The sequence below is a fragment of the Haemorhous mexicanus genome, chromosome 34, assembly GCF_027477595.1.
Source record: "Haemorhous mexicanus isolate bHaeMex1 chromosome 34, bHaeMex1.pri, whole genome shotgun sequence".
NCBI classification, from domain to species: domain Eukaryota; kingdom Metazoa; phylum Chordata; class Aves; order Passeriformes; family Fringillidae; genus Haemorhous; species Haemorhous mexicanus.
In genome coordinates, this window is record NC_082374.1 from 99,075 (window position 1) to 125,162 (window position 26,088).

The following is a 26,088-nucleotide window of genomic DNA, read 5'->3' on the forward strand; positions in this document are numbered from 1 at the left end:
CTAAATGGGACTGGGGGGGTCCTAAATAGGGGTCGGGGGCTCCTAAATGTGGCTGGGGGGGACCCTAAATGGGGCTGGGGGACCCTAAATGGGGCTGGGGGCCCCCAAATGGAGCTGGGTCCACGGTGTCACCTGGGGGTCCACGTCACCTGCTTGTGGTGGCACCTGCGTGGCCCTGGTGACACCTGGACGGTGACACGGTGACACCTGTTCGGCGGCACCTGGGTGGCCGCAGGAGGAAGTTTGAGGAGGGCTGGGTGTGGCCCGGGGGGCGTGGCCCGGGCCGGGTGTGGCACCTGCGTCACCGGTGCCCGCACATTTCTGCCCCTGCCGGGCACGGCGGCCACAGAGGCACCGCGGGCGGGATACTGGGAGCACTGGGAGCTAACTGGGAGTCACTGGGAGCCACTGTGAGTGACTGGGACACAACTGGGAGCACTGGGAGCTAACTGGGAGTCACTGGGAGGCGCTGGGAGTGACTGGGACACAACTGGGAGTTACTGGGAGCACTGGGAAGGGCTGGGACTGGCACTTGGAGCTAACTGGGAGTCCCTGGGACACACTGGGAGTTACTGGGAGCACTGGGAGCTGTGCCTGGAGCTAACTGGGAGTCACTGGGAGCCACTGTGAGTGACTGGGACACAACTGGGAGTTACTGGGAGCACTGGGAAGGGCTGGGACTGGCACTTGGAGCTAACTGGAAGACACTGGGACACACTGGGAGTTACTGGGAAGGGCTGGGAGTAGTGCCTGAAGTTAACTGGGAGCCACCAAGAGCAACTGGGACACACTGGGAGTTACTGGGAGGCACTGGGACATACTGGGAAGGGCTGGGAGCAGCCGGGAATGGGTGCGACGCACTGGGAAGGGCTGGGAGCAGCACCTGGGGTTAACTGGGAGGCACTGGGACACACTGGGAGGCACTGGGAAGAGCTGGGAGCAGCTCTGGGGTTAACTGGGAGGCACTGGGAAGAGCTGGGAGCAGCTCTGGGGTTAACTGGGAGCCACTGGGAAGAGCTGGGAGCAGCCCTGGGGTTAACTGGGAGGCACTGGGAGTCACTGGGAGGCACTGGGAAGAGCAGGGAGCAGCCCTGGGGTTAACTGGGAGGCACTGGGAGGCACTGCGAAGAGCTGGGGGCAGCCCTGGGGTTAACTGGGAGCCACTGGGAGGCACTGGGAAGAGCTGGGAGCAGCCCTGGGGTTAACTGGGAGGCACTGGGAGGCACTGGGAAGAGCAGGGAGCAGCCCTGGGGTTAACTGGGAGGCACTGGGAGGCACTGGGAAGAGCTGGGAGCAGCCCCGGGAGTTAAGTGGGAGCCACCGGGACATACTGGGACATACTGGGAGGCACTGGGAAGAGCTGGGAGTCACTGGGAAGGGCTGGGAGCAGCGCCTGGGGTTAACTGGGAGCAGCCCTGGGGTTAACTGGGAGCAGCCCTGGGGTTAACTGGGAGCACTGGGGTTTCCCAGTGATGATGCTCCTCATTCCTGGAAGCCTGGGGTGGCCTTTGTCCCTTTGTCCCTTTGTGTCCCTTTGTCCCAGCCCGCCTGGCGTGCAGCCAGGTGACAGCGAGGGACTCTCGCACCCCACCCAGTGCTGGGGGACTGGGAGGGACTGGGAAGGGCTGGGAGCGGCACCGGGGTTAACTGGAAGGGGCGGGAGCAGCACCTGGGGTCAACTGGGAGGCACTGGGACACACTGGGACACACTGGGAAGGGCTGGGAGCAGCACCTGGGGTTAACTGGGAGGCACTGGGACACACTGGGAGCCACTGGGAGGCACTGGGACACACTGGGAGGCACTGGGACACACTGGGAGGCACTGGGAAGGGCTGGGAGCAGCACCTGGGGTTAACTGGGAGGCACTGGGACACACTGGGACGCACTGGGAGCCACTGGGAGCCACTGGGACACACTGGGAGGCACTGGGACACACTGGGAGGCACTGGGAGGCACTGGGAGCCACTGGGAGGGACTGGGAAGGGCTGGGAGCAGCACCTGGGGTTAACTGGGAGGCACTGGGACGCACTGGGACACACTGGGAGCCACTGGGAGGGACTGGGAGGCACTGGGAGCCACTGGGAGCCACTGGGAGCCACTGGGAGGCACTGGGAAGGGCTGAGGGAACTGGGAAGGGCTGAACGCGGCACCTGGGCAAACTGGGGGGAGCTGGGAAAGGTGGTGTGGCAAAGCCAGGGGTGAACTGGGATGAACTGGGCAGAGCTGGACTCAGCCCCAGGACCCCCAGGGCTCCCCCGAGACCCCAAACTGGTCGGACTGGTGGAACTGGCGGGCCCCGGGCGGCGCCTCCTGCCCTTATCACGTCCGGAGCCTTATCAGGACCCGGAATGGGGAGGGGGGAGAGGGGGAAACCGGGAATGGGGAGGGGGCACGGGGGGAGCCGGGAATGGGGAAATGGGGAGGGGGCACGGGGGGAGCCGGGAATGGGGAGGGGGCACGGGGGGAGCCGGGAATGGGGAGGGGGCACGGGGGGAGCCGGGAATGGGGAGGGGGCACGGGGGGAGCCGGGAATGGGGAGGGGGCACGGGGAGAGCCGGGAATGGGGAGGGGGCACGGGGGAAACCGGGAATGGGGAGGGGGAGAGGCAAGGGGATCTGGGTGGGATTGGGACATTCGGGGAGGGGGAGCTGGGTGGGATTGGGACACTCAGGGAGGGGGAGCTGGGTGGGATTGGGGGGTGCTCAGGCAGCCGGATCTGGGTGGGATCCCAGTGCCGGCGGGATTTGAGTGCCAGGATTTGGGCACAGCGGGATTGGTTGGGGTACCCAGTGGGATTGAGGTGCCCAGTGGGATTGGGGTGCCCAGCAGTGTTGGGGTGCCCAGCAGGACTGGGGCGCCCAGCGGGATTGGGGTGCCCAGCGGGATTGGGGTGCCCAGTGGGATTGGGGTGCCCAGCAGGACTGGGGTGCCCAGCAGTGTTGGGGTGCCCAGCAGGACTGGGGTGCCCAGCAGGACTGGGGTGCCCAGCAGGATTGGGGTGCCCAGCAGTGTTGGGATTCCCAGTGGGATTGGGGTGCCCAGCAGCATTGGGGCGCCCAGCGGGATTGGGGTGCCCAGCGGGATTGGGGTGCCCAGCGGGATTGGGGTGCCCAGTGGGATTGGGGTGCCCAGCAGGACTGGGGTGCCCAGCAGGACTGGGGTGCCCAGCAGTGTTGGGGCACCCAGCAGGACTGGAGTGCCCAGCAGGATTGGGGTACCCAGCAGCGTTGGGGTGCCCAGCAGGACTGGGGTGCCCAGCAGGACCGGGGTGCCCAGCAGGATCCCGGTGTTGGAGCTCGTGCCGCCAGCCCTTGCCCACCCCAGCCCCCTGTCTCCCACCCCACAGACCAACCATGAAGCTCCCTCCGAGCTGCCGCCTGCTCCTGCTGCCGCTGGCCGCGGCTCTGACCCTGCTGGCCCTGCACGCCCGGCGCTCGCCGCACCCTCCCGGCATCACGGTCCCGCCCAGCCCCGCTCCGCGCCCCGGCAACGCCACGGAGCCCCCGCGGCCCCCGCGGCACCCGCTGCAGCCGCCGTACCCGTACCCGTACCGCTTCCTGCTGAACCACCCCGACAAGTGCCGGGAGCGGGCGCCGTTCCTGGTGCTGCTGGTGGTGACGGCCCCGGCCGACCTGGCGGCGCGCGACGCCGTGCGCCGCACCTGGGGCGACGAGGGCGCCGTGCCGGGGCTGGCGGTGCTGCGGCTCTTCCTGCTGGGCGTGCACCCCGTCTTCGGCGCCGAGCTGCGGCCCGTGCTGCAGGAGGAGGACGAGCTGCACGGCGACCTGCTGCAGCAGGACTTCCTGGACACCTACAACAACCTGACGCTCAAGACTCTGATGGGCTTGGAGTGGGTGAGCCGCTTCTGCCCCAACGCCAGCTACGTGATGAAGGCCGACCACGACGTCTTCCTCAACCTGGAGTACCTGGCGGGCTTGCTGCGGCCGCCCAGGAGCGACTTCCTGACGGGCTACGTGTACCGGCGGACCGGGCCGCTGCGGAACCGCGCCTACAAGTGGTTCGTGCCGCGGGAGGTGTACCCCAACGACACCTACCCGCCCTACTGCGGCGGGCCGGCCTACGTGCTCTCGGGGGACCTGGCGCTGCGCGTCTTCGGCGTGGCGCAGACGCTGCCCGCCATCAACATGGAGGACGCCTTCGTGGGCATCTGCCTGCACGCGCTGGGCGTGCCGGTCACCGAGCCGCCGCCCGGGGCCTTCACCATGTACCGGCTGGAGTACGACCGCTGCCGCTTCTCGCGGCTGGTCATGGTGCACCACTACGGGCCCCGGGAGCTGCTCCGGCTGTGGCCGCACTTCCGGAACGCGTCGGTCAAGTGTCCCTAGGGCGGGGGACGCGCTGGGGGCTGACGGTGTGCCGCTGGGCTGGCTGTGGCTGGGATCCACTGGCTGTGACTGGGATCCACTGGCTGTGACTGGGATCCACTGACTGTAACTGGGATCTAGACTGGGATCCACTGGCTGTGACTGGGATCCAGAGTGTAACTGGGATCCACTGGCTGTGACTGGGATCCACTGACTGTAACTGGGATCTAGACTGGGATCCACTGGCTGTGACTGGGATCCACTGGCTGTAACTGGGATCCACTGGCTGTGACTGGGATCCACTGACTGTAACTGGGATCCACTGGCTGTGACTGGGATCCACTGACTGTAACTGGGATCCAGAGTGTAACTGGGATCCACTGGCTGTAACCGGGATCCACTGGTGTTGCCAGGATTCACTGACTGCACCTGGGAGCTGCTGGTGTTACCAGGTTCCACTGACTGTAACTGGGATCCACTGAGTGTAACTGGGATCCACTGGTGTTGCCAGGATCCACTGACTGTAACTGGGATCCACTGGCTGTAACTGGGATCTCCTGGCTGTAACTGGGATCTCCCAGTGCCCCTGGGATCTCCCGGTGTCCCTGGGATCTCCCGGTGTCCCTGGGATCCCCTGGCTGTAACTGGGATCCCCTGGTGTAACTGGGATCTCCCGGTGCCAGCCTGTGCCTGGTCTGGTTCCGGAGCAGCCGCTGAGCCTCGGGGTCCCCCCAGGACGTTCCTGTCCCTCTGAGCCTGGAGCAGCTGCTCCATCCAATCACGGAGCTGCTGTTTGTTTATGGAGGATCGATCAGGGCCGGGATCTGCTGGGATCGGGGATCCGCCGCGCCGCGTTAACTTATATCCAGTTTTTAATAAAAGGGCTGGAGCCTCGTCTGCGCTGGTGCCGCCATCCCGACGGATCCGGGTCGGGAAGGGGCCCTGGCGCTGGAATGTGCCTCGCCCTGGCAGCATTCCCGGTGTTTGAGGGGCCGTGCCCCACTCCAGGTGCCATTCCCGGTGTTTGCCAGGCCGTGCCCCACTCCAGGTGCCATTCCCGGTGTTTGCCAGGCCGTGCCCCTCTCCAGGTGCCATTCCCGGTGTTTGCCAGGATGTGCCACATTCCAGGTGCCATTCCCGGTGTTTGAGGGGCCGTGCCCCTCTCCAGGTGCCATTCCCGGTGTTTGCCAGGCCGTGCCCCTCTCCAGGTGCCATTCCCGGTGTTTGAGGGGCCGTGCCCCTCTCCAGGTGCCATTCCCGGTGTTTGCCAGGCTGTGCCCCACTCCAGGTGCCATTCCCGGTGTTTGCCAGGCCGTGCCCCTCTCCAGGTGCCATTCCCGGTGTTTGAGGGGCCGTGCCCCTCTCCAGGTGCCATTCCCGGTGTTTGCCAGGCCGTGCCCCACTCCAGGTGCCATTCCCGGTGTTTGCCAGGCCGTGCCCCTCTCCAGGTGCCATTCCCGGTGTTTGCCAGGATGTGCCACATTCCAGGTGCCATTCCCGGTGTTTGAGGGGCCGTGCCCCTCTCCAGGTGCCATTCCCGGTGTTTGCCAGGCCGTGCCCCTCTCCAGGTGCCATTCCCGGTGTTTGAGGGGCCGTGCCCCTCTCCAGGTGCCATTCCCGGTGTTTGCCAGGCTGTGCCCCACTCCAGGTGCCATTCCCGGTGTTTGCCAGGCCGTGCCCCTCTCCAGGTGCCATTCCCGGTGTTTGAGGGGCCGTGCCCCTCTCCAGGTGCCATTCCCGGTGTTTGCCAGGCTGTGCCCCACTCCAGGTGCCATTCCCGGTGTTTGCCAGGCTGTGCCCCACTCCAGGTGCCATTCCCGGTGTTTGAGGGGCCGTGCCCCTCTCCAGGTGCCATTCCCGGTGTTTGAGGGGCCGTGCCCCTCTCCAGGTGCCATTCCCGGTGTTTGCCAGGCCGTGCCCCTCTCCAGGTGCCATTCCCGGTGTTTGAGGGGCCGTGCCCCTCTCCAGGTGCCATTCCCGGTGTTTGAGGGGCCGTGCCCCACTCCAGGTGCCATTCCCGGTGTTTGCCGGGCCGTGCCACACTCCAGGTGCCATTCCCGGTGTTTGCCAGGCCGTGCCCCTCTCCAGGTGCCATTCCCGGTGTTTGCCAGGCCGTGCCCCTCTCCAGGTGCCATTCCCGGTGTTTGCCAGGCTGTGCCACATTCCAGGAACTGTTTCCGGTGTTTCCCGGGGTCCGGCTCTGGCACGGAACGATCCGGAACCACCGGTACGAAGTTCATCCAGGGGAGCAACGTGGCCCCAGTTCAACCTCAGGTCAGCCCCAGTTCAACCCCAGAGTGCCCCCAGTTCAACCCCAGGTCAGCCCCAGTTCAACCCAGGACTCTGAACTTGAGGGGTTTAGGGACAAATTCTTGGAATTTGGGTTTGGTTTTTCATGAGAATCCTCCCAGTGTGGTTTGGAGGTGCAGAACGACGCATTGGGAGCCCAAACCATCCCAAATTTTGGGTTTATTCACCTCCTCCACACCCCCCCTCCCCAACCCTGACCCCTTGCCCAAAAAAACTGAAACCACCAAAGCCAGAAAATACCGAAAAAAGCTCCTTTTTAACGCACTTCACAAAAGCAGAACAACGAGGGCCCGTCCCCCAGCCGGGGCCTGGGAAAAGGCTCCAGAATCGGATCGACTCCCCCCAAAAAAAACCAAAAAACAAAAACAAAAAAAACCCCCAAAAAATAATAATAATAATCCTATTTAGACCAAGTCGTCGTGGCAACTACGACCCATTAAATAGAGGCCCAGGGGTGATGGGTCACACAGAGCAACGGGGCGGGGGGAAAAGGGGACGGAACGCGGCGGATCCCGGGGGCAGCGCGGCGGGACGCGGGCGTTTATCTGTACTGGTAACTCATGCTGTGCTCGTTCCTGCCGTATCCACCCTGGGACGCCTGGTAGGAGCTGGGGGGGCCGCTGTAGTTCTGGGAACCCGGGGAGTTGTAGTTGGACTGGGAGGAGTATCCACCTGCGGAGGAGGAGGAGGAGGAACAGGGAGGAATGAGGGTGGCCGTGGAGCTGGAGCGGGGCCCCAAAGCCGGCGGCGCGGGGGTCTCAATACTGACCTGCCTTACCTTGGTACGAGGAGCCCCCGCCCCCGGAGCCCCCGTAGCCCCCGTGGGAGCCCGAGTTGTAGGAGCCACCCCCCGAGTAGTTGTTGCCGCCGCCGCCGCGGCCGCTGTTGCCGCTGTAACCTGGGAACGGGGAAAAACTGGGGATGAGGACGTGGGTGGGGACCCCCTGCACCCTCGGGGTGCTCAGATCAACTGAGCCAAGCCCCCCTCCAGACCTGGGAATTCCAGGGGGATTTGGGTAAGGAGGGATCTTTATCCAGCCCTGCCAAGGTAATGAGCCTTGGATTATCCCCTAGGAATGTGCCCAGGGCTGGGCACCCACCCCCTCTGTCCCCTCTCCCTGTCAGACCCATCCCAGCTCCAGCCCCAAATCCCCTTTAACCCAAACCTCCCCTTACTCACAGCTCCAGCCCCAAATCCCTTTAACCCAAACCTGCCCTTACTCACAGCTCCAGCCCCAAATCCCTCTGTTAACCCAAACCTCCCCTTACTCACAGCTCCAGCCCCAAATCCCTTTTAACCCAAACCTCCCCTTACTCACAGCTCCAGCCCCAAATCCCTTCTAACCCAAACCTCCCCTTACTCACAGCTCCAGCCCCAAATCCCCTTTAACCCAAACCTCCCCTTACTCACAGCTCCAGCCCCAAATCCCTTTAACCCAAACCTCCCCTTACTCACAGCTCCAGCCCCAAATCCCTCCTTTAACCCAAACCTCCCCTTACTCACAGCTCCAGCCCCAAATCCCTCTGTTAACCCAAACCTCCCCTTACTCACAGCTCCAGCCCCAAATCCCTCTGTTAACCCAAACCTGCCCTTATTCACAGCTCCTGCTCCTGGGAAGGGCAGCAAGAACCCCCTGCAGCTCCCTCCTGCCTGCCCCAGCCCAGAGGGTTCACCAGGGTCCCCCTCCAGCTGCTCCAGACACAACCCTGAAACAACTTTGGGATCAAACCCAACCCCAACCCTTAACCCCAAACCTCTCCCAGCCACGGCTGCCCCTCTCCACTCACTGTATTTGCTCTCGTAGTTGTAGTCGGAGCCACCACCGGGCGAGTTGTAGGAGTTGGAGTAGGAGTAGCCGCCCTGGCCGTGGCCGTAGCCCTTCTGCTTGCCCTGCCCGGGGCCATAGCCGCCGTACTGGCCCTGCCCGTAGGGCTGCTGGCCCTGGTGGGTGGCGTAGCCGGAGCCGTACGAGGCCTTCTGGCCGCCGCCGTGCTGCTGCTTCTTGCCGCCGTGCTTGGGCGGCGCGGGGGCCGTGTAGCCGTCGCCGCCCTGGTAGTAGGAGCCGTAGGCCGAGGAGCCGCCGCCGCCCCCCGAGTTGGAGTGGCCGCCGTTGCTGTAGAACTGGCCTGGACGGAGAGAGGAGGGTCAGCGGTCCTGGGGGCTCGGCCCCGCCGCAGGGGAGGAGGGTCTGCGAGGATGAGTGTGGGCTGGAGCTGATGGAGACCCCTCGGCCTGCCAGGACCCCAGTGGGACCCCCCGAAATGCAGCAGAACCCCCCAGGTGGATCTGTCCCTGTGATGCCATTGCCATCCAGACCCCCCATCCGGGCCCATCCCTGTGATTCCAGCAGGATCCATCTGGATCCATCCTGTGATTCCAGCAGGATCCATCCCTGTGATTCCAGCAGGATCTCCCATCTGGATTGATCCACTGTGATTCCAGCAGGATCCATCTGGATCCATCCCTGTGATTCCAGCAGGATCCATCTGGATCCATCCTGTGATTCCAGCAGGATCTCCCATCTCGATTGATCCATCCCCATGATTCCAGCAGGATCCATCCCAGTGATTCCAGCAGATCTCCCATCTGGATTGATCCATCCCTGTGATTCCAGCACGATCTCCCATCTGGATTGATCCATCCCCATGATTCCAGCAGAATCCATCCTGTGATTCCAGCAGATCTCCCATCTGGATTGATCCACTGTGATTCCAGCAGGATCCATCTGGATCCATCCCTGTGATTCCAGCAGGATCTCCCATCTGGATTGATCCATCCCCATGATTCCAGCAGAATCCATCCTGTGATTCCAGCAGATCTCCCATCTGGATTGATCCACTGTGATTCCAGCAGGATCCATCTGGATCCATCCCTGTGATTCCAGCAGGATCTCCCATCTGGATTGATCCATCCCCACAATTCCAGAAGAATCCATCCTGTGATTCCAGCAGGATCTCCCATCTGGATTGATCCACTGTGATTCCAGCAGGATCCATCTGGATCCATCCCTGTGATTCCAGCAGGATCTCCCATCTGGATTGATCCATCCCCACGATTCCAGAAGAATCCATCCTGTGATTCCAGCAGATCTCCCATCTGGATCCATCCTGTGATTCCAGCAGGATCCATCTGGATTGATCCATCCTGTGATTCCAGCAGGATCTCCCATCTGGATCCATCCTGTGATCCCAGCAGGATCTCCCACCTGGATTGATCCACTGTGATTCCAGCAGGATCCATCCCGTGATTCCAGCAGGATCTCCCATCTGGATCTATCCCTGTGATTCCAGCAGGATCTCCCATCTGGATTGATCCACTGTGATTCCAGCAGGATCCATCCCTGTGATCCCAGCAGGATCTCCCATCTGGATTGATCCACTGTGATTCCAGCAGGATCCATCCCTGTGATCCCAGCAGGATCTCCCATCTGGATCCATCCCTGTGATTCCAGCAGATCTCCCATCTGGATCCATCCCTGTGATCCCAGCAGGATCTCCCATCTGGATCCATCCCGGGCCTCCCTCCACCCGGAGAGAGAGATGCTCTTGAATGAGAATCCTGCTCCAGGAATGAGGAACCCACACGACTGCACCGTTTCTCTTCCTGGGACCTGGACGATTCCATCTGGGATCGGAGCTCATCTGGGTTTGATTCCCTCTCTGCAGGGTCCCACAGCCAGACTCGGAGCGCTCCCTCTCCTGCCACTCCATGGAGAACTGGGAGCATCCCAAACTGAACTGATTTTTGAGGAAAAAAAAGCCACCGGAATCCAAAACCCTGTGGGATCAGGAGGGATCTGCCAGCAACCAAAAGGGGCAGAATTTGGTTCAAAAGGATCCAAGGAGTGAAATTCCAGGGGCTTCACTTCCACAGCTCTGTGTGAACACCCAGACTGACCCCAGGTGAATCCCAGCTCTGTCCCAAATCCATGGCCGTGCTGCCAAGAGCTTCTGGAGGCTTCAAATCCTGGCATCCGTTCACTCTGGGCTCGTTCCGTGGATTCTCTTCCACGTCCCCTGTTCCTTGTGGAGTTTTTATTCCTCTTCCACAGAAAATCCCAGACTCACTCTGCAGAAACGAGGCTCTGGAATAAATTCATCTTCAGAGCTGGAGCAAAACCTGTCTGTGCTGGACCAGAGGCCCCTCAGGCCATCCCAGTGGGAAAATCCTGGGGTTTGGATCCAGAGCTGGAAGTGGAGCTCTCCCACCTCAAGAGTCCTGGATTTTCCACTTGGTCCCACCATTCCAAGGGTAACTCCCAAGTTTTCATGCTGATTTTCCCCAAATCAGAGCTCAGGGACAGAAATATCCAGCAGCACCTGGTGGCTTGGGAAGGGCAGTTTTTCCACCTGGGAGGGATCCTAAGGATCATTTCTGGATCATCCAGGATGGGATCTGTGCCCTGGATAAAGAGTCAGGATCTCCAAGAATGTTTGGGTTTGTTTTTTAAAATGGGATAATTATTACAAATATTTTAAGGATCCACTGAAGAACCCCTTGGACTCAGTTTAAAGCTGGAGCTTCCTTTTCCCTCTTTTTTGGTTAAATTAAGGAATTAACTCAAAGATGGGAACCACGGTGCCACCAAATCCAGCAAAGAGAACTTTCAAACCCCAAGCCCAAGGAATAAAGGACCAAAAGGCTCCGAGTTCGGTGGATTCCGAGACTCAAACCAATTCCAAAATTCTCCTCAATTCCTGATGTTGGGGATATTTCATTCTCCAGGTGATTCCAGCACTCTGAGGAAGCACTTTGCTCCAAGAGCCCATTTCCATGGCAACCAAGGACTCCACGGATTTCCCAAAGCATCCAAGACATTCCCCAGTGCCTGGATATTTCCTGGATGGGATGGGGAGCACAGGAACAATTCCCAGAGCCCGCTGTGGTTCAAAGCATTTGCTTCAGCACACAGGCAAATCCAAGCATCCCAGCAAATCAGGGAATTCAACATCTTTAAAAGGCTGGGCTGGACCAGATCCATGTGGAAAAGTCTCCCCAAGACCCAGAGGGGTCTGACCCAATCTCTGGATTTATGAAAAGGTTTGGATTTTGTAGGGAAAAAAAACCTTGCTGTAAGCGAAGACGAAATTGATGAAAATGCTTTGGTTTGCTTAAAAACCAAGGACTGATTTCCATTAAAAAAAAGCTTCCCCTCCCTTGAGGGGAATTTCCTGGGAAATTTTAGTGCCCGGCACGACAGCACCTGTTGGGATTTTGGGTGGAAAAAGGAACTTACTGTAGCCAGCAGTGGCAGAATTCCCTCCGTAGCCGTAGCTGCCGTACCCAGCCCCTGCAGAGGAAGGAAATGTTGGAATAAACAGAGATTCCAAGGGTGAAATGTCCCCAATTTGGGGGGCCATTCCCCCGTGGAGGGCTCTAGGAAATCCAACTGACATGGACACGATGCCAGAGGGGGAATTGTTCCCTCACGGGGATTTGGGGGCTCTGGAATGTCCAGAACACAACACCAGAGGGGGACTTGTCCCCTCAGAGGAATTTGGGGGCTCTGGAATGTCCAGAACACAACACCAGAGGGGGATTTGTTCCCTCACAGGAATTTTGGGGCTCTGGAACACCCAGGACACAACACCAGAGGGGGAATTGTCCCCTCACAGGGATTTGGGGGCTCTGGAATGTCCAGGACACAACACCAGAGGGGGAATCGTCCCCTCACAGGGATTTGGGGGCTCTGGAATGTCCAGGACACAACACCAGAAGGGGAATCGTCCCCTCACAGGGATTTGGGGGCTCTGGAATGTCCAGGACACAACACCAGAGGGAGATTTGTCCCCTCACAGGGATTTGGGGAGCTCTGGAATTTCCAGAACACAACACCAGAGGGGGAATTGTTCCCTCACAGGGATTTGGGAGCTCTGGAACACCCAGGACACAACACCAGAGGGGGAATCATCCCCTCACAGGGATTTGGGAGCTCTGGAATGTCCAGGACACAACACCAGAGGGAGATTTGTCCCCTCACAGGGATTTGGGGGCTCTGGAATGTCCAGGACACAACACCAGAAGGGGATTTGTCCCCTCACAGGGATTTGGGGGGCTCTGGAACACCCAGGACACAACACCAGAGGGGGAATTGTTCCCTCACAGGGATTTGGGGGCTCTGGAATTTCCAGAACACAACACCAGAGGGGGACTTGTCCCCTCACAGGGATTTGGGGAGCTCTGGAATTTCCAGGACACAACACCAGAGGGGGAATTGTTCCCTCACAGGGATTTGGGGGCTCTGGAATTTCCAGAACACAACACCAGAGGGGGACTTGTCCCCTCACAGGGATTTGGGGGCTCTGGAATGTCCAGGACACAACACCAGAGGAGGATTTGTCCCCTCACAGGGATTTGGGAGCTCTGGAACACCCAGGACCCACAGCCACAACGCCAGAGGAGCAGGGTGGGGTCATTCCCCTATGGAAAGTTCTGGAGCCTCCAGATGCCATGGGTGTGACACCAGGGGGGAAGGCTGATGCCCAGGGGTGGCAGGGGGGTCAGAGCCCCCCCAGGTGTGCTGCTGGCCCTCACCTGTGTTCATGTAGCCGCCGTGGTTGCCCCCGAAGCCGCCCCGGCCTCTCCCACGGCCCCGGATGTTGCCGCCCCGGCCGCGGCCCCGCATGTTGGGGGGCGGGGGGGCCTCGTTGTGCATGGGACCCCCCCCCATGCCGAACCCCGGGTTGTGCTGCTGTGGGGACAAGGAGAGGGGACAGAGGCGTCACTTGGAGCTGGGCTGAGGGATTTCCCAAAAACCTCCCAAAACAGAGCCCCAGCACCGGCTTCCCCGGAACGAGAGCCACCGAGGGGGACCCCAGGTTCAGGCACCTCCAGATCCAGAAGGTTTCTGCTACAAAACCTGATGGGTTTGGGGCTTCCAAGCTGTTTGCTCTGCTCCCAGGAAAGGATCAAACCCCAGAGCCAATGGCTGGTGAGTTACACCCCAGGATTTTTCCACTCCAGACCAGTTCCCATCGGTCTTTTCCAATTTCAGAGCAGTTCCCATCGGTCTTTTCCTGCTTTAGCCAGTCCTGATCTGTATTTCCTGATCTTGGCTTGGTTCCCATTGGTCTTTTCCCACTCCAGAGCAGTTCCCACCCTCTTTTCCCACTGCAGAGCTGTGGGATTGGGGATTTCACTCACTTTGACTGGGAATTTGGGGCCGCCCCTGGCTGGAACTGGGGCTCTTTTCTTCTTGTTCTGCTCGATGGCAACGGGAGCATCTGGGAACAGCTTCTCCAGCGCGGCCAGCGCCGCGTAGGCTTTGGCCACCTTCTTGTTTGAGCCAGCACCTTGGAACTTCTGCCCGTCCACCTCCACCTTGGAAAGGGATGGAACTACACATTGAGATTCAAAGGGCAGGAAAAGGTGGGAGACCTACAGGGAACCCCAGAGCTGGAAGTGTCACAGGCTGTCCCTGCCCATTAATGAGCTTTAAAAAGTTTCTCCCAAACCAAACCTCTTGGATTTGATGATTTAAACTCCTGGCAAGGGGATGAGGTGGCTTTCCAAGCTCTGCTCCCCCCCGAGGAGCTCTGGGTTGGAGGGGCAGGGAAGGGCAGGAGGCCCTGTGTGCCCTCACCTCCATGACAAAGCGCTTGTCGTGGCTCCCGCCCGTCTCTGAGATCAGCTCGTACTTGAGCCCGCGCCGCTTCTCGTTCAGCTCCATCACCGGGTTCTTCCCGTGCTTTGTCAGGATTGGTCCCTGCTGCTTCACGTTCTGCGGGTGGAGAAAGGCTGGATGAGCCCCAAAAGGTCCCCAGCACACACTGGAGTTGCTCCCCAACCTCTTTGGGAAGGACACCCAAGGAGCCGCTTCCGCATCCTGCTTTTACCAGGAGCGACCCAAAACCAACACGGGCACGGCTGGCACGGTGCCACGTGTCCCACCCACGTCCCCCACCCACCTCAGGGGTCTGATCCGAGGGGGGCGAGGCCGCCGTGGGCGTCGACACCGTTTCCACCACGGGCGGAGGAGCCACAACCACCGGCTTCGTCTCCGTCTCCTCCGCCGACTCGTCGCCCTTGCCGGAGTCCTTGCCTTCCACTCCAGTGGGCAAACCCATGTCCTGCAGCACCTGGGGGGCAGCAGGGAGGTCAGGAGCCCGGCTCCAGCACCTCCCACCTGGAAAACACTCCAGGAAGCTGCTCCAGGCCCTTTATTGACTCTCTCTGGTGCTCAGCATTCCCTAATCCTTCAGGCACTCCAGGGGACGCTTGAGGATGGCAGCTCCTGGTGCTGCTCCCACCCCAACCTGGAGGTTCTGGCAGTTTTCCCATTCCCACTCCCATTCTCATTCCAATTCCCATTCCTATTCTCATTCCCATCCCACTCTCATTCCCATTCCATCCCACTCCCATTCCCACACTCATTCCCATTCCCATTCTCATTCCCACTTCACTCTCATTCCCATTCTCATTCCTATTCCCATTCCCACTGTCATTCCCATTCCCATCCCACTCTCATTCCCATTCCCATTCTATTCTCACTGCCATTCTCATTCCCATTCCCATTTCATTCCCATTCCCATTCCCATCCCACTCTCATTCCCACTCCCATTCCCATCCCATTCCCATTCCCATTTCCCTCCCATTCCCATTCTCATTCCCACTCCTATTCCCACTCCCACTCCCACTCCCATTCTCGTTCCCATTCCCATTCCCATTCCCACTCCCACTCTCATTCCCACTCCCATTCCCATCCCACTCCCATTCTCATTCCCACTCCCATTCCCATTCCCACTCCCACTCTTCATTCCCACTCCCACTCCCATTCCCATCCCACTCCCACTCCCATTCCCATTCCCATTTCACTCCTATCCCACTCCCACTCCTACTCCCATTCCCACTCCCACTCCCATTCCCATCCCACTCCCATTCCCATTCCCACACCCACTCCCACTCCCATCCCACTCCCACTCCCATCCCCTCCCACTCCCATCCCACTCCCATCCCACTCCCACTCCCACTCCCATCCCACTCCCATTCTCATTCCCATTTCACTCCCACTCCCATTCCCACTCCCACTCCCACTCCCATTCCCACTCCCACTCCCACTCCCATTCCCACTCCCACTCCCATTCCCACTCCCACTCCCATTCCCATTCCCATCCCATTCCCACTCCCATTCCCATTCCCATTCATTCCCACTCCCATTCCCATCCCACTCCCATCCCACCCCCACCTTCACGGCCACGTGCAGCTTGGCTGTTTTCTTGGAGGGCCCCGAGGCCTCGAAGGTGCTGCCGTCGATCTCCACGGACATGGTGAAGATGGGGGCGTGCACGGGGCCGGTCTGGGACACCAGTTTGTACTGGAGCCCCGGCTTGAGCTGGTTCAGCTTCATCAGCGCGTTCATGGCCTGAGGAGGCTCCAGCTTCTCCTCTGCACGGGGGAAAAGCCAGCACCAAGAGTTTGTGGGTGTTTGGTGGCTCCTTCGAAGAAGCAAAACTGATTCCAGGCCAGTATTTTTCACTTTGGGGCCAGTTCAAATTGTTTTTTTTTATTTCAGGCCAGTCCGGATGGGCATTTGCTAATTCCAGACCAGTTTCCATGGGGCTGTTCCCATTCTAGACCAGTTCCCACCAGTATTCTCCAATTGCAAATCAGTTCTGAGCAGTCTTTTCCCATGTTAGACCAGTCCTGACCAGTATTTTCTGAGCTCAGACTAGTTCCAACTGGTCTTTTCTCTTTTTAGACCAGTTCCCACTGGTCTTTTCTCATTCCAGACCTCTTCCCTTTGACCTTTCCCATTCCAGACCAGTCCCCACTGATCTTTTCTGATTCCAGACCAGTCCCCACCAATCTTTCCAATTCCACACCAGTTCTGACTGGTCTTTTCCCATTTCAGACGAGTTCCCATCAGTCTTTTCCACCTCCCAGACAAGCCCTGACCTTTTCCTCCTCGCTTTCAATTCTGCCCAGCACAAATCTCCCACTTTTAAGTTATTTTATCCATCCCCACACCCTGTACCCCCCAGAGCTCCAGCCCCCCAAGCCCCCAGTCCTGCACTGAGCACCAGCTGTACCCCCAATTTCCCCCTAGGCCGTACCTACCTCTCGTTAACTCAATACCTTTTTTCTGAATCTTCTTTTTCTTTTTGCTGGGGGATTTCTCCTCCCCGTCCTCCTCCATGGGCCTCTTCATGGGGGTCACGGCGTACGTGGTGCTGGGTGGGATCTGAACTGCAGGAACCAGCACAAGCACTCCCTAAATCCCCCGTTTTCCACCCAAATCCTCGGGACGGGACGCGGGGCTCTTCCCTCCCGGTACGTACCGGTATAATCGACTGGGTTCTCGTTCTTTGGTTTCTTGGGCATTTTGGAGGGCAGGGGATCCATGCCCAGGACCTTGTGGAGCTGGCCGAAGGCGGCGAGCCGCAGCGCGTGCTGGGGACGGGAGCGGGGGTCAGCGGGAGCTGCCGGAGACCCCCCTGCTCACAGCCCCCCAGAGCCCCCCTGCACCGAGCCGTCCTCAGCGGGGCTCTCCACATTGAGTCTTTTGGGGACTTTCACCCAAAAGGGGCATCGGGACAGTTCCCTACTCAACACCTGATTCTTTGCTCTGGGTGGCCGAACTACGGGGCCCACGCGGGTGGCCCGGGGGAGTGACCGTGGCACCGAGTGACCGCAGCAGCGCGTGGCCACGGCGCCGTGGGTCTCATCTGTGGTGGCCGAGGGAGCCGGGAGCGGAGCGAGCCGGGGATTGGGAAGGGCCGGATGGAGGTCACACTATACCTGAGCACTCTGTGTGATATCTTCCCTTTGTTGTCTGTCTAGATGCCCAATAGCATCAGTGGCTTCTTTTTCACAAGGGTCATAAATACCAGAACCATCTGAAGGCAGGAAACAAGGAAGATATGCAGAGAATTATCCCGGGTCTCTACCCTAAATTCCCTGGGGCAGCTCCCAAGGCGCGGCTCGCCGGGATTTCTGTGGGATCAGCCACGGGAACGGCGCTCCCGGGAGCCAAACTCCCGCTGCTGGCGCCTCTCTCTACGGGGCTGAGGTGGCTCCAGAGCACGGCAGGGCCGGGAATCTCCGCGTGCCCGTGGGGATGGAGGGGCTCCCGACTGCCGGCACCCCCCGCGCTCCTCCCGGCTCCGCTGCCGCGGGAAGGCCGCAGCCGGAGCTCACCTGGCCGGAGCTCACCTGGCCGGAGCTCACCTGGCCGGAGCTCACCCGGCCGGAGCTCACCTGGCCAGAGCTCACCTGGCCGGAGCTCACCTGGCCGGAGCTCACCTGGCCGGAGCTCACCCGGCCGGAGCTCACCCGGCCAGAGCTCACCTGGCCGGAGCTCACCTGGCCAGAGCTCACCTGGCAGGAGCTCACCCGGCCAGAGCTCACCCGGCCGGAGCTCACCCGACCAGAGCTCACCCGGCCGGAGCTCACCTGGCCGGAGCTCACCTGGCCGGAGCTCACCTGGCCAGAGCTCACCTGGCAGGAGCTCACCCGGCCGGAGCTCACCCGGCCAGAGCTCACCTGGCAGGAGCTCACCTGGCCGGAGCTCACCCGGCAGGAGCTCACCTGGCCAGAGCTCACCTGGCCAGAGCTCACCCGGCCAGAGCTCACCCGGCCGGAGCTCACCTGGCCAGAGCTCACCCGGCCAGAGCTCACCTGGCCGGAGCTCACCTGACCAGAGCTCACCTGGCAGGAGATCACCCGGCCAGAGCTCACCTGGCAGGAGCTCACCTGGCCAGAGCTCACCTGGCAGGAGCTCACCTGGCCAGAGCTCACCTGGCAGGAGCTCACCTGGCCGGAGCTCACCTGGCATGACGATGCCCGAGGCCAGGCACTCCAGCACCCGGCGCAGCGCCTCGCCCGCGCCCATCGGCCGGTTCGCCGTCCCGATGGATTTCTCACACAGCAGCTCCAGAGGCTGCAAGGGAAGGAGGGAAGTGAGGGCAGGGAGAGGCAAGATGGAGCCCGGAGAGGGACCTGGGAACGGGATCCCAGGAAATGGACCCCTGGAAAAGGGATCCCAGAGAAGGAGCTGGAAAAGGGATCCCAGAGAGGAATCCTGGGAAAGGGATCCTGGGAAATGGAGCCCTGGAAAGGGATCCTGGGAAATGGACCCCTGGAAAGGGATCCCAGAGAGGGACCCTGGAAAGGGTTCCCAGGAAATGGACCCCTGGAGAGGGATTCCAGGAAATGGACCCCTGGAAAGGGGGCCTGGGAAAGGGATCCCAGAGAGGGATCCCGGGAAAGGGATCGATCCCAGAGAGGGACCCTGGGAGAAGGGATCTGGGAGAAGGGGGCCTAAAAAGAGATCCTGGCAAAGGGACCCTCTGGAACGGGACTCCATGAGGGATCCTGGGGGAGGGACCCCAGGGAACACGCTGGGAAATGGGATCCCTGGAAAGGGATCCAGGAAAGGACTCCAGGGAAGGGACTCATCTGGGAGCAGCTTCTGGTGCCCAAAGGAGGAGAGGAGCCAGGCTGTGGAAGTGTGAATGGATAAAACAGGTTGATAACAACATGATTTGGTAATTAATAAAACAAGCTGATGATGTGATTTGATAAGATAAAGTTGTTTGATAACTGATAAAACCGTTTGTTAACTGATAAAGGAAACTGATGATGGCATTTGAGGACAGCATGGTTTGGTAACTGATAAACTGATTTGATAATTGGTAAAATGATTTGATAACAAGACTTGAAAACTAATAAAACTATTTTAAAATAACACCATTTGATACTTAATATTTGATGATAAAATGACTTGATAATTTATAAAATTATTTATAAAACAATTTGATCATGATAATGATGTGTTTTGATAACGGATAAAACAATTTGATAGTAACAAGACTTGACAGCTGATACCACTGACAATGATGTGATCTGGTAGCTGAGGAAATGTTTTGATAATAATGTGATTTAATCACCAATAAAACAACTCGACAGTAAGGTGAGTTGATAACTGATAAAGCAATTCAGTAACAACCTGAGCTGATCACTGACAAAGCAATTCAGCACCAAGGCGAGCTGGAAATTCATTACCAATCTGATAAGAGCGTGAGCCCGTGATTGCTAAACCCACTTGCACCACAGACATTTGAGTTGTGTCTCCGAGTGCAGAGAAGCCGTTCATCCACACAAACCCCCAACCTGGGAGAGGGGACGTGCCTGGAACCTCGGGAAAGAGCAGAGCTGTGCCGGGAGAAAGCTGCCAACCCCCCCGAACGGGAAAAGGGGAATTACCCATCCTCTGAGCGGGGCCCAGGTGGGAACGCGCGTGCACAGGTCCCGCAGCACCCGGATGACGATGACGCACGACTTCAGCCCGTTGGCCCTGGCCTGGAAGCGGAACCAAACCAGACAGGGGTTCACCGAGCGCCCGCCCGCGCCGCCGACGCTCCCTCCAGGTGCTGCTTTGCCGAGGGGAAAGCCGGAGCCCGGGCCCGGAGCTCGGAGCCGCGCCGGCCGAGGCTCGGCCAAAGTCTGGGCCAAGCTCCTAGCCAAGGGGTTGGCCAAGGCCTCAGCCAAGGAGTCGGCCAAGGAGTTGGCCAAGGTCTTAGCTAAGGGCTTAGCCGAGGGGTTGGCCGAGGTCTTAGCTAAGGTGTTGGCCAAGGGGTTGGCCAAGGTCTTAACCAAGGTCTCGGCCACGGGGACGTCACTCCTCACACAAAGCGGCAGCTCCGCGGCTGCTCCGTACAAAGGCTCCTAAGTCACTCCAGCGCCCACAGTCCGGCACCTCCGAGCGGCCAGCGGCCACTTGAAACTCCAACTCCAAAAAAAAAACACTCAGCCCCTTAAAAGAGTTTACCAACGCTTCTACTTAAAGATAAATATAAGAACAAAATGCAAACCTGGAACCACTTGGCGTGGCGCAGAGACGCCAAGGCAGCAAGGCATTTCTGCCTGTCCAGAACGTCCGGGGAGTCGGTGACTGAGAGCGTTTCTAGTCGTGGATGGAATAAGAAGACAAGGCACGGTTTGACCAAGGGGCTTCTGTCGGGCCGAGGGGGATGAGGCAGCATCCTAACGGGCAGCTGAGGCTCCCAAAAAATCCTGCCGGGATGCTGGGAGCGGGAGGGAAGGGGCTGCGGCGCTGCCGCCGCGCGGCCTCGCCTGGACGCTGGGGAAGCTCGACTCCCAGGGAGGGATGGACTGGAATGTGCGCCGGGAGGAGGAGGAGGAGGAGGAAGAGGAGGAGGAGGAGGAGACCGGGCGTGAGGCTCGGTGGAGGGCACAGAAATAAATCCTGGATGGACGGAGAGGCGGCGGCGAGGCCGGCGATGGGGAAATTTGAGGGGGTGAAACCCCGGCTCCACAGCTGGAGCACAGGGGTGGGGAGGAGGGAAGGGCGAGGCTCGGAGAGGATCCAGGGAACCCTCCGCCCGGAAGGATGGCTGCCCCGGCCCCGGCCCGCGACAGAGAACGTCCTGTTGGTCAAAGGTCCAGCGTCCCTAAAATCGACAAACTAGAAGGCTCGGAGACGAGGTCAGAGATCAACACCAGAGATCAACAATCAAGAGCACAAAGAGGTCCCGGTTTGTGCTGCAGCAAAACTGAGGAAGGGCCTGAAGTCGCCCAAAATTGCTCGAGATCAGGGTTTTAGATAAGGCTAGTGCGGAGCGGGGGAACCGCCGGCCCTACGGAGCCCATCGGAATTGGAGCGGACAACCAGCAGCTGCTGGAATTCTGATTCCAAAGGGAATTTGGAGAAGCTAACTTTATCCAAAACTCTGCATCGCTTTCCGGAATTCTGAACCTGAGGTGCTGCAAGAGCCACGGGAGGAGCCCCGAGCACCCGGTGTTCTGCTGCAACACACACCGGGGGAACATCCCGGAACATCCCGGTTCATGGACATGCAACTCCTCGGACAAGAAGCCTTCAAGAGGTTTTGTTGGTTTTTTTTTTTTTTGGGTTTCTTAAACAAATCTGGTTTCTATTTTCATGTCACTGCACTGACATGGCCGGGGGACAAACCACGAGTAATACAACGAGATGATGAATTAGTGAACTAAAGGCCCAAGTGGAACCAAAAGAAAGGATCAAATAATACTACTTAAAAAAAAAAAAAAAAAAAAAAAAAAGAAAAAACCAAAATAGAGCAAAATCCCACGTGAAAGGTGCTCCTCAGCTTCAGAAGCTCGGTCCGGATAAAGCGCACCCGGGATCTCTCAGCGAGGTTGGCACAATGAAGGAATTTGGTTGGGATTTGGCCAGGAAGAGCTGCCACGGCTCCGGCTGAAGCTGAAGAGCACCTTCCCGGGCGTTAGGCGCGGGGTGCCGGGCGCCGGCCGGCCGTACCTCCGGCCAGCTGCTTCTCCAGCTCCTCCCTGACCACGGGCGACGTCAGGTGGATGGTCAGGCTCAGCGGGGGCTCCTTGGTGTTCTTGATGATGATGGCGGCGTCGCCCACGGACTGGATGATCTCGTACTTGTCCTCGGTGATCGCCTGCGGCGTTGGGGTGGAGGTGGGTTGGAGTAAGATGGGTTCCAAAGTCCCTTCCAACCCAAGCCATTCCGTGATTCCAAAATCCCAGAGCCCTGGGAATGCTCTGCTGGAGCAGGAAAGGCTCTGGGGAGACCGTGGAGCCCCTTCCAGTGCCTAAAGGGGCTCCAGGAGAGCTGGAGAGGGACTTGGCACAAGGGATGGAGGGACAGGACAAGAGAGAATGGCTTCACCCCGGAAAAGGGGGATTTAGATGGATTTGGGGAAGGAATTCCTGCCTGTGAGGGCAGAAGGGGCTGGGATAGAATTCCCAGAGAAGCTGTGACTGCCCCTGGATCCTCGGAAATGCCCAAGGCCAGGCTGGACAGGGCTTGGGGCCTGTGGAAGGTGTCCCTGCCCATGAAGAGGATGAGCTCCAAGATCCCTTCCCACCCAAACCATTCCACAATTAACAAGGACAAGTTCATTTAGCAATCCCAAAGCACCTCTGGAAATGCCTTTTCCAAGCCAGAACAGGGGGACCAGAACCATCCCCAAGGGAATTTCCCTGTGGGCTCCGCTCACCGCCAGCTGCACTCCCAGATTCTCGGCGACTTTCTCCAGGAGCTTGGCCGTGGGTTTGTCTTTGCACAGCAGGACCAGCTCCAGGTCCAGGTCCCCCTTCAGCAGGAGGCCTTTGGCCACCAGCCCCACGCGCATCACCCCCCGCAGGGTCCTCGTCAGCTGCTCCGTGGCTTTCTGATCCCTGGAAAAACAGGGCAGAGGGTGATGATGGTGGGATTCACCGCCCAGCGATGCCCCACCCACCCAGAGGGACGGATCCATGAGGATCAGCCTGGAGCACTCGCCTCAACCCTGCCCTGGTTAACTCCCCTCAGCTCCCCAGCCAGGGAAGACAACTTTTTCACCAGCACGAGCAGATTTTTAGGGAGCTAAGGGAATTTTAGGGCTCTAAAGCAGGACAGTCCCAGCAGCAGCCTCACTCCTCACCCTCCTTCCTTGCTCTCCTCCTCGGCCGCCGTCTCCATGGATTCCGTCTCGGGCTGCTCCCCGCTGACTTTCTCCTGCTCGTCGATCCAGTCGGAGACGGCTTTGAGCGCCCGCTCCGTGTGGGACACCATGTTCTGCACGGCCTCCAGCTCCTCCTGCGTGGGGTACACGGCCGAGTGCTTGGCCATCACGTGCCGGTCGTCGTTCACAAAGATCCGCATCGGGCGCTGCGAGGACGGCAACGTTTGGGAACGTTTGGGAACGTTTAGGGAGCGCCAGGACACGGGTATTCACCCCACTGCCAGGAATCCACCCGTGCCTTACCATTTTTGTGTTCTGCTGCCTGCCTGAAGGTTTCAGAGGTGCTTATTTGGATGTTTCTGGCGAGCAGAGCGTCGCGGCACCGCGGCGTTCCGGGATCTGAAAGCGACAGAGAGCGGGTGAGCCGGGGAGCCAGGGCCTGGGGGGCACACGCTGGAGCTGGAAGCAGGAACAGCAATTAGACACATCCCAGCTCGTTAGCCAAAGCCCAGCTTCCTGCTCGCCAGGATTTATATCCCCGAGACCTGCAGACTGACAGTGGAGGACCACAGAGCATCTCATCCTTATTCCTGTTTATTCCCACGAGGTTTTCCCAGGAAATGGGACTTTTCCAAAGCTCCTGTCTCCAAAGGAGCCAGAACTCCCCTCTCCACACTGGAGCAACTGCCCTGGGAAATCCAGGTGGGAACCCAGCGCCAAAAAGTCCTGGAATTCAACAGATTCAGCCCAAGTGACACCAAATTCCTGCCTTTTTGTGGGAACTGCCCCCAGCTGGGGCAGAGGAGCCTTTTGTTCCAATTCGTTTTTGTTCCAATTTGTTCCGAGCTCACCCAGAGCTGGGGCTCACATTTTTAGGATAAAAAGCAGGAAAACTCATTCCCTCCAGCCGCTGTACGGACACACAATTCCATCCAAGGAAACCCCTCCGATTCCAATCCTGCCAGTTCATTCACAGGATGACTTAACAGCGCCATAAATCTGGATTTAATTGTAATTAAGCCCCGACCGGCGCCGGCTGAGCAGGGAGAATCGTTCCCAAGGAGCCACATGGCATCTCCTGGTGCCTGCTGCTCTGGGCTGGGCCCTGCAGGCCCCGTTATTTTCCTTAGAATTCCCTCAGTTTCCTTCAGGCTGGACAAGGAAAGGGCTGAAATCCCACCCAGCTGTTCCTACAGTCAGAATCACAACAGCCAGAGAGCTTTGTCCCCATTATCCCTCTTCTGGGATTTTTGGAGGGAGAAATCTGGGAGCTGATGCTGCAGCACCACCAGAGCCGTGTCTCTGGAGGAGAAGAACCACAGATTCCGTTAAACCAGGAGCCCAATCCTGACAGAAACAATCCCTGCCCTTGGAAACGGGACAAACTCTGGAATATCACCTGGTTTCGGCCTCACTCCCTCCTCCACTCCACCCCCAGCAGGAATTCACCAAACTTCCCGCGCTCCCAAGGGAAGGAGTGACTCTCCCGAAGGCGTTTTTGGGAGGACGGAGGGAAAAACAACCGAAGGACGTAAAAGGCTGAAATTTCTGCCCTGAACGTGGGAAAGCGTGTCACGGGCAAAGCCACGCTAGGGCTCAAGGCCGCGTTCTAAGAAAGAATTGGTTGTTTTTCTCTGAGTTTTGGCACCTGCCCGGGATGGATGAGGAGCCGGAACACCACGGCCCTCGCGGGGAGCAGTGCAGGAACCCCGGGAGCGCAGATCCCAGCGGGAATCCCGGAGCCAGGGGGCACAAAGCCCTCGGTCCCCGCGGAGGGAAGGGGGTGCTGGATTTCTGCTCCTCTAAACCCTCCAGAAACGGAGCGGCCACGGATAACGGGGCTGGAGCAGCGGGAACCGTGAGGGAGCAGGGACAGGGGCCGCGAAAAGCTGAGCAGAGGAGAATCCTAGTCCTGAGCGGGGAGAAGGGCTAAAATGCCCCCCAAAGGAGAAGATCCCACTGCAATTCCCAGCCTGGAATGAGGCGCGATGGGGAGGGGAGAGGGGCTTTGAGCCCCTCCATGGGAACGATCCCACCTCCTCCATGATGCCCCCCCGAACATCCCACCCAGGAGCGCCTCAGGGGGTCGGGAAAGGATCGGCCCGGCCCCCCTCAGACCCCCCAACCCCGTCCCCACTCCCCTGCAGGGCCGCGGGGCGGAAACGAGCAGGGGGCGCGGGGCCCGGGGGTGAGGAGGGGGCGCGGAGGGTGAGGAGGGGGCGCGGGGGCCGCCGGGCGCTGCCGCCATTTGCAAACGCGGCGCGAACAAAGCGGCGCCGGCCAGAAACGAGCCGAGTCCGGGGGAGCCCCGTGAGACACCCGCGTTCCCCGGGCGGCAGCTCGATCCCCCCCCGTCCCTCGGGGCGCTGCTGAGGGGGGTCCGTGAGGGGGCCCGGCCGCCCCCCCCCACACCCTCCCCTCACTCACCGCCGCCATTTTGTCTGCACACAATGGGCAGGGCGGGAGGGAGGGGACACGGGGGGGCCGGGTCACCACGTCCCGCCGCCCCCCCCCCCCCGCCTCACCCCCTCCCCCCCACACCTCGCACCGGCTCCTCCCGCCCCAGCACCGCCCCGGCCCGGCCCGGCTCGGCCCGGCCGGCTCGGCGCGGCTCCCCCCGCGCGCGGCGTGGGCACGGCTCCTACCGGGGCGCTGCCGGCGGTGCCTCGCGGGGGCGGCCCGGCCCGGCCCGGCCGGCGGGGCCCGGGAAGGGCCGGAGCGGGGCCGGAGCGGCCGCGGCGGGGCCGGAGCGGGGCCGGAGCGGGGGCCGGAGCGGCGGCGCCGGGACTGCGGCGGGGGCGGGGCCGCCGCCGGCGGGGGGCGCGCGCGCGCCGGGTGGGGCGGGGCCATGGGGAGCGCGGCCGGCGCGGGCCAATTGGAGGGCGCGGAGGGAGGGTGACGGACAGGGGGCAGAGCGAATCGCAAAGGGCGGAGGGAGGGTGATGGACAGGGGGCGGGGAGGAAAGGGGGACGGGCCTGGAGGGCGGGGATAAGCGGCGTAGGGGCGGGCGCGGGCCAATGGGGTGGCCTTGCTCGA

General features: G+C 60.1%; 3 protein-coding genes across 9 annotated transcripts; 2 read left to right on the forward strand and 1 right to left on the reverse strand.

Annotated features, from left to right (window-relative positions):
- Positions 1-310: 310 nt before the first annotated feature.
- Positions 311-4,719, forward strand: LOC132341011 (beta-1,3-galactosyltransferase 2-like). 2 transcript variants are annotated; one of them, XM_059872269.1, is made up of 2 exons: positions 311-410; positions 3,347-4,719. In XM_059872269.1, exon 2 carries the CDS (start codon positions 3,354-3,356, stop codon positions 4,344-4,346), a length of 993 nt encoding a protein of 330 aa, XP_059728252.1. In that variant the 5' UTR covers positions 311-410; positions 3,347-3,353; the 3' UTR covers positions 4,347-4,719. The 2 variants fall into 2 exon arrangements, with proteins under 2 accessions (XP_059728252.1, XP_059728251.1); XM_059872268.1 differs by having other exon boundaries at positions 349-626.
- Positions 4,720-5,124: 405 nt separating this feature from the next.
- Positions 5,125-7,048, forward strand: LOC132340867 (uncharacterized). The gene is made up of 4 exons (XM_059872036.1): positions 5,125-5,151; positions 5,208-5,333; positions 5,454-6,594; positions 6,639-7,048. The coding sequence occupies exons 1-4, from the start codon at positions 5,125-5,127 to the stop codon at positions 6,722-6,724; spliced, it is 1,380 nt and encodes a 459-aa protein (XP_059728019.1). The 3' UTR covers positions 6,725-7,048.
- ILF3 (interleukin enhancer binding factor 3) lies at positions 7,022-25,522 on the reverse strand. 6 transcript variants are annotated; one of them, XM_059872266.1, is made up of 20 exons: positions 25,479-25,522; positions 23,355-23,450; positions 23,031-23,257; positions 22,605-22,785; positions 21,896-22,043; positions 20,448-20,539; positions 19,840-19,935; positions 18,403-18,514; positions 17,374-17,471; positions 16,914-17,025; positions 16,711-16,821; positions 15,821-16,020; positions 14,544-14,714; positions 14,219-14,356; positions 13,780-13,956; positions 13,171-13,324; positions 11,873-11,926; positions 8,424-8,762; positions 7,405-7,533; positions 7,022-7,307 (listed from the first exon to the last, which is right to left on the reverse strand). In XM_059872266.1, the coding sequence occupies exons 2-20, from the start codon at positions 23,355-23,357 to the stop codon at positions 7,177-7,179; spliced, it is 2,673 nt and encodes an 890-aa protein (XP_059728249.1). In that variant the 5' UTR covers positions 23,358-23,450; positions 25,479-25,522; the 3' UTR covers positions 7,022-7,176. The 6 variants fall into 6 exon arrangements, with proteins under 6 accessions (XP_059728249.1, XP_059728248.1, XP_059728244.1 ...); XM_059872265.1 differs by having other exon boundaries at positions 13,171-13,327; XM_059872261.1 differs by having other exon boundaries at positions 16,693-16,821.
- Positions 25,523-26,088: the final 566 nt, after the last annotated feature.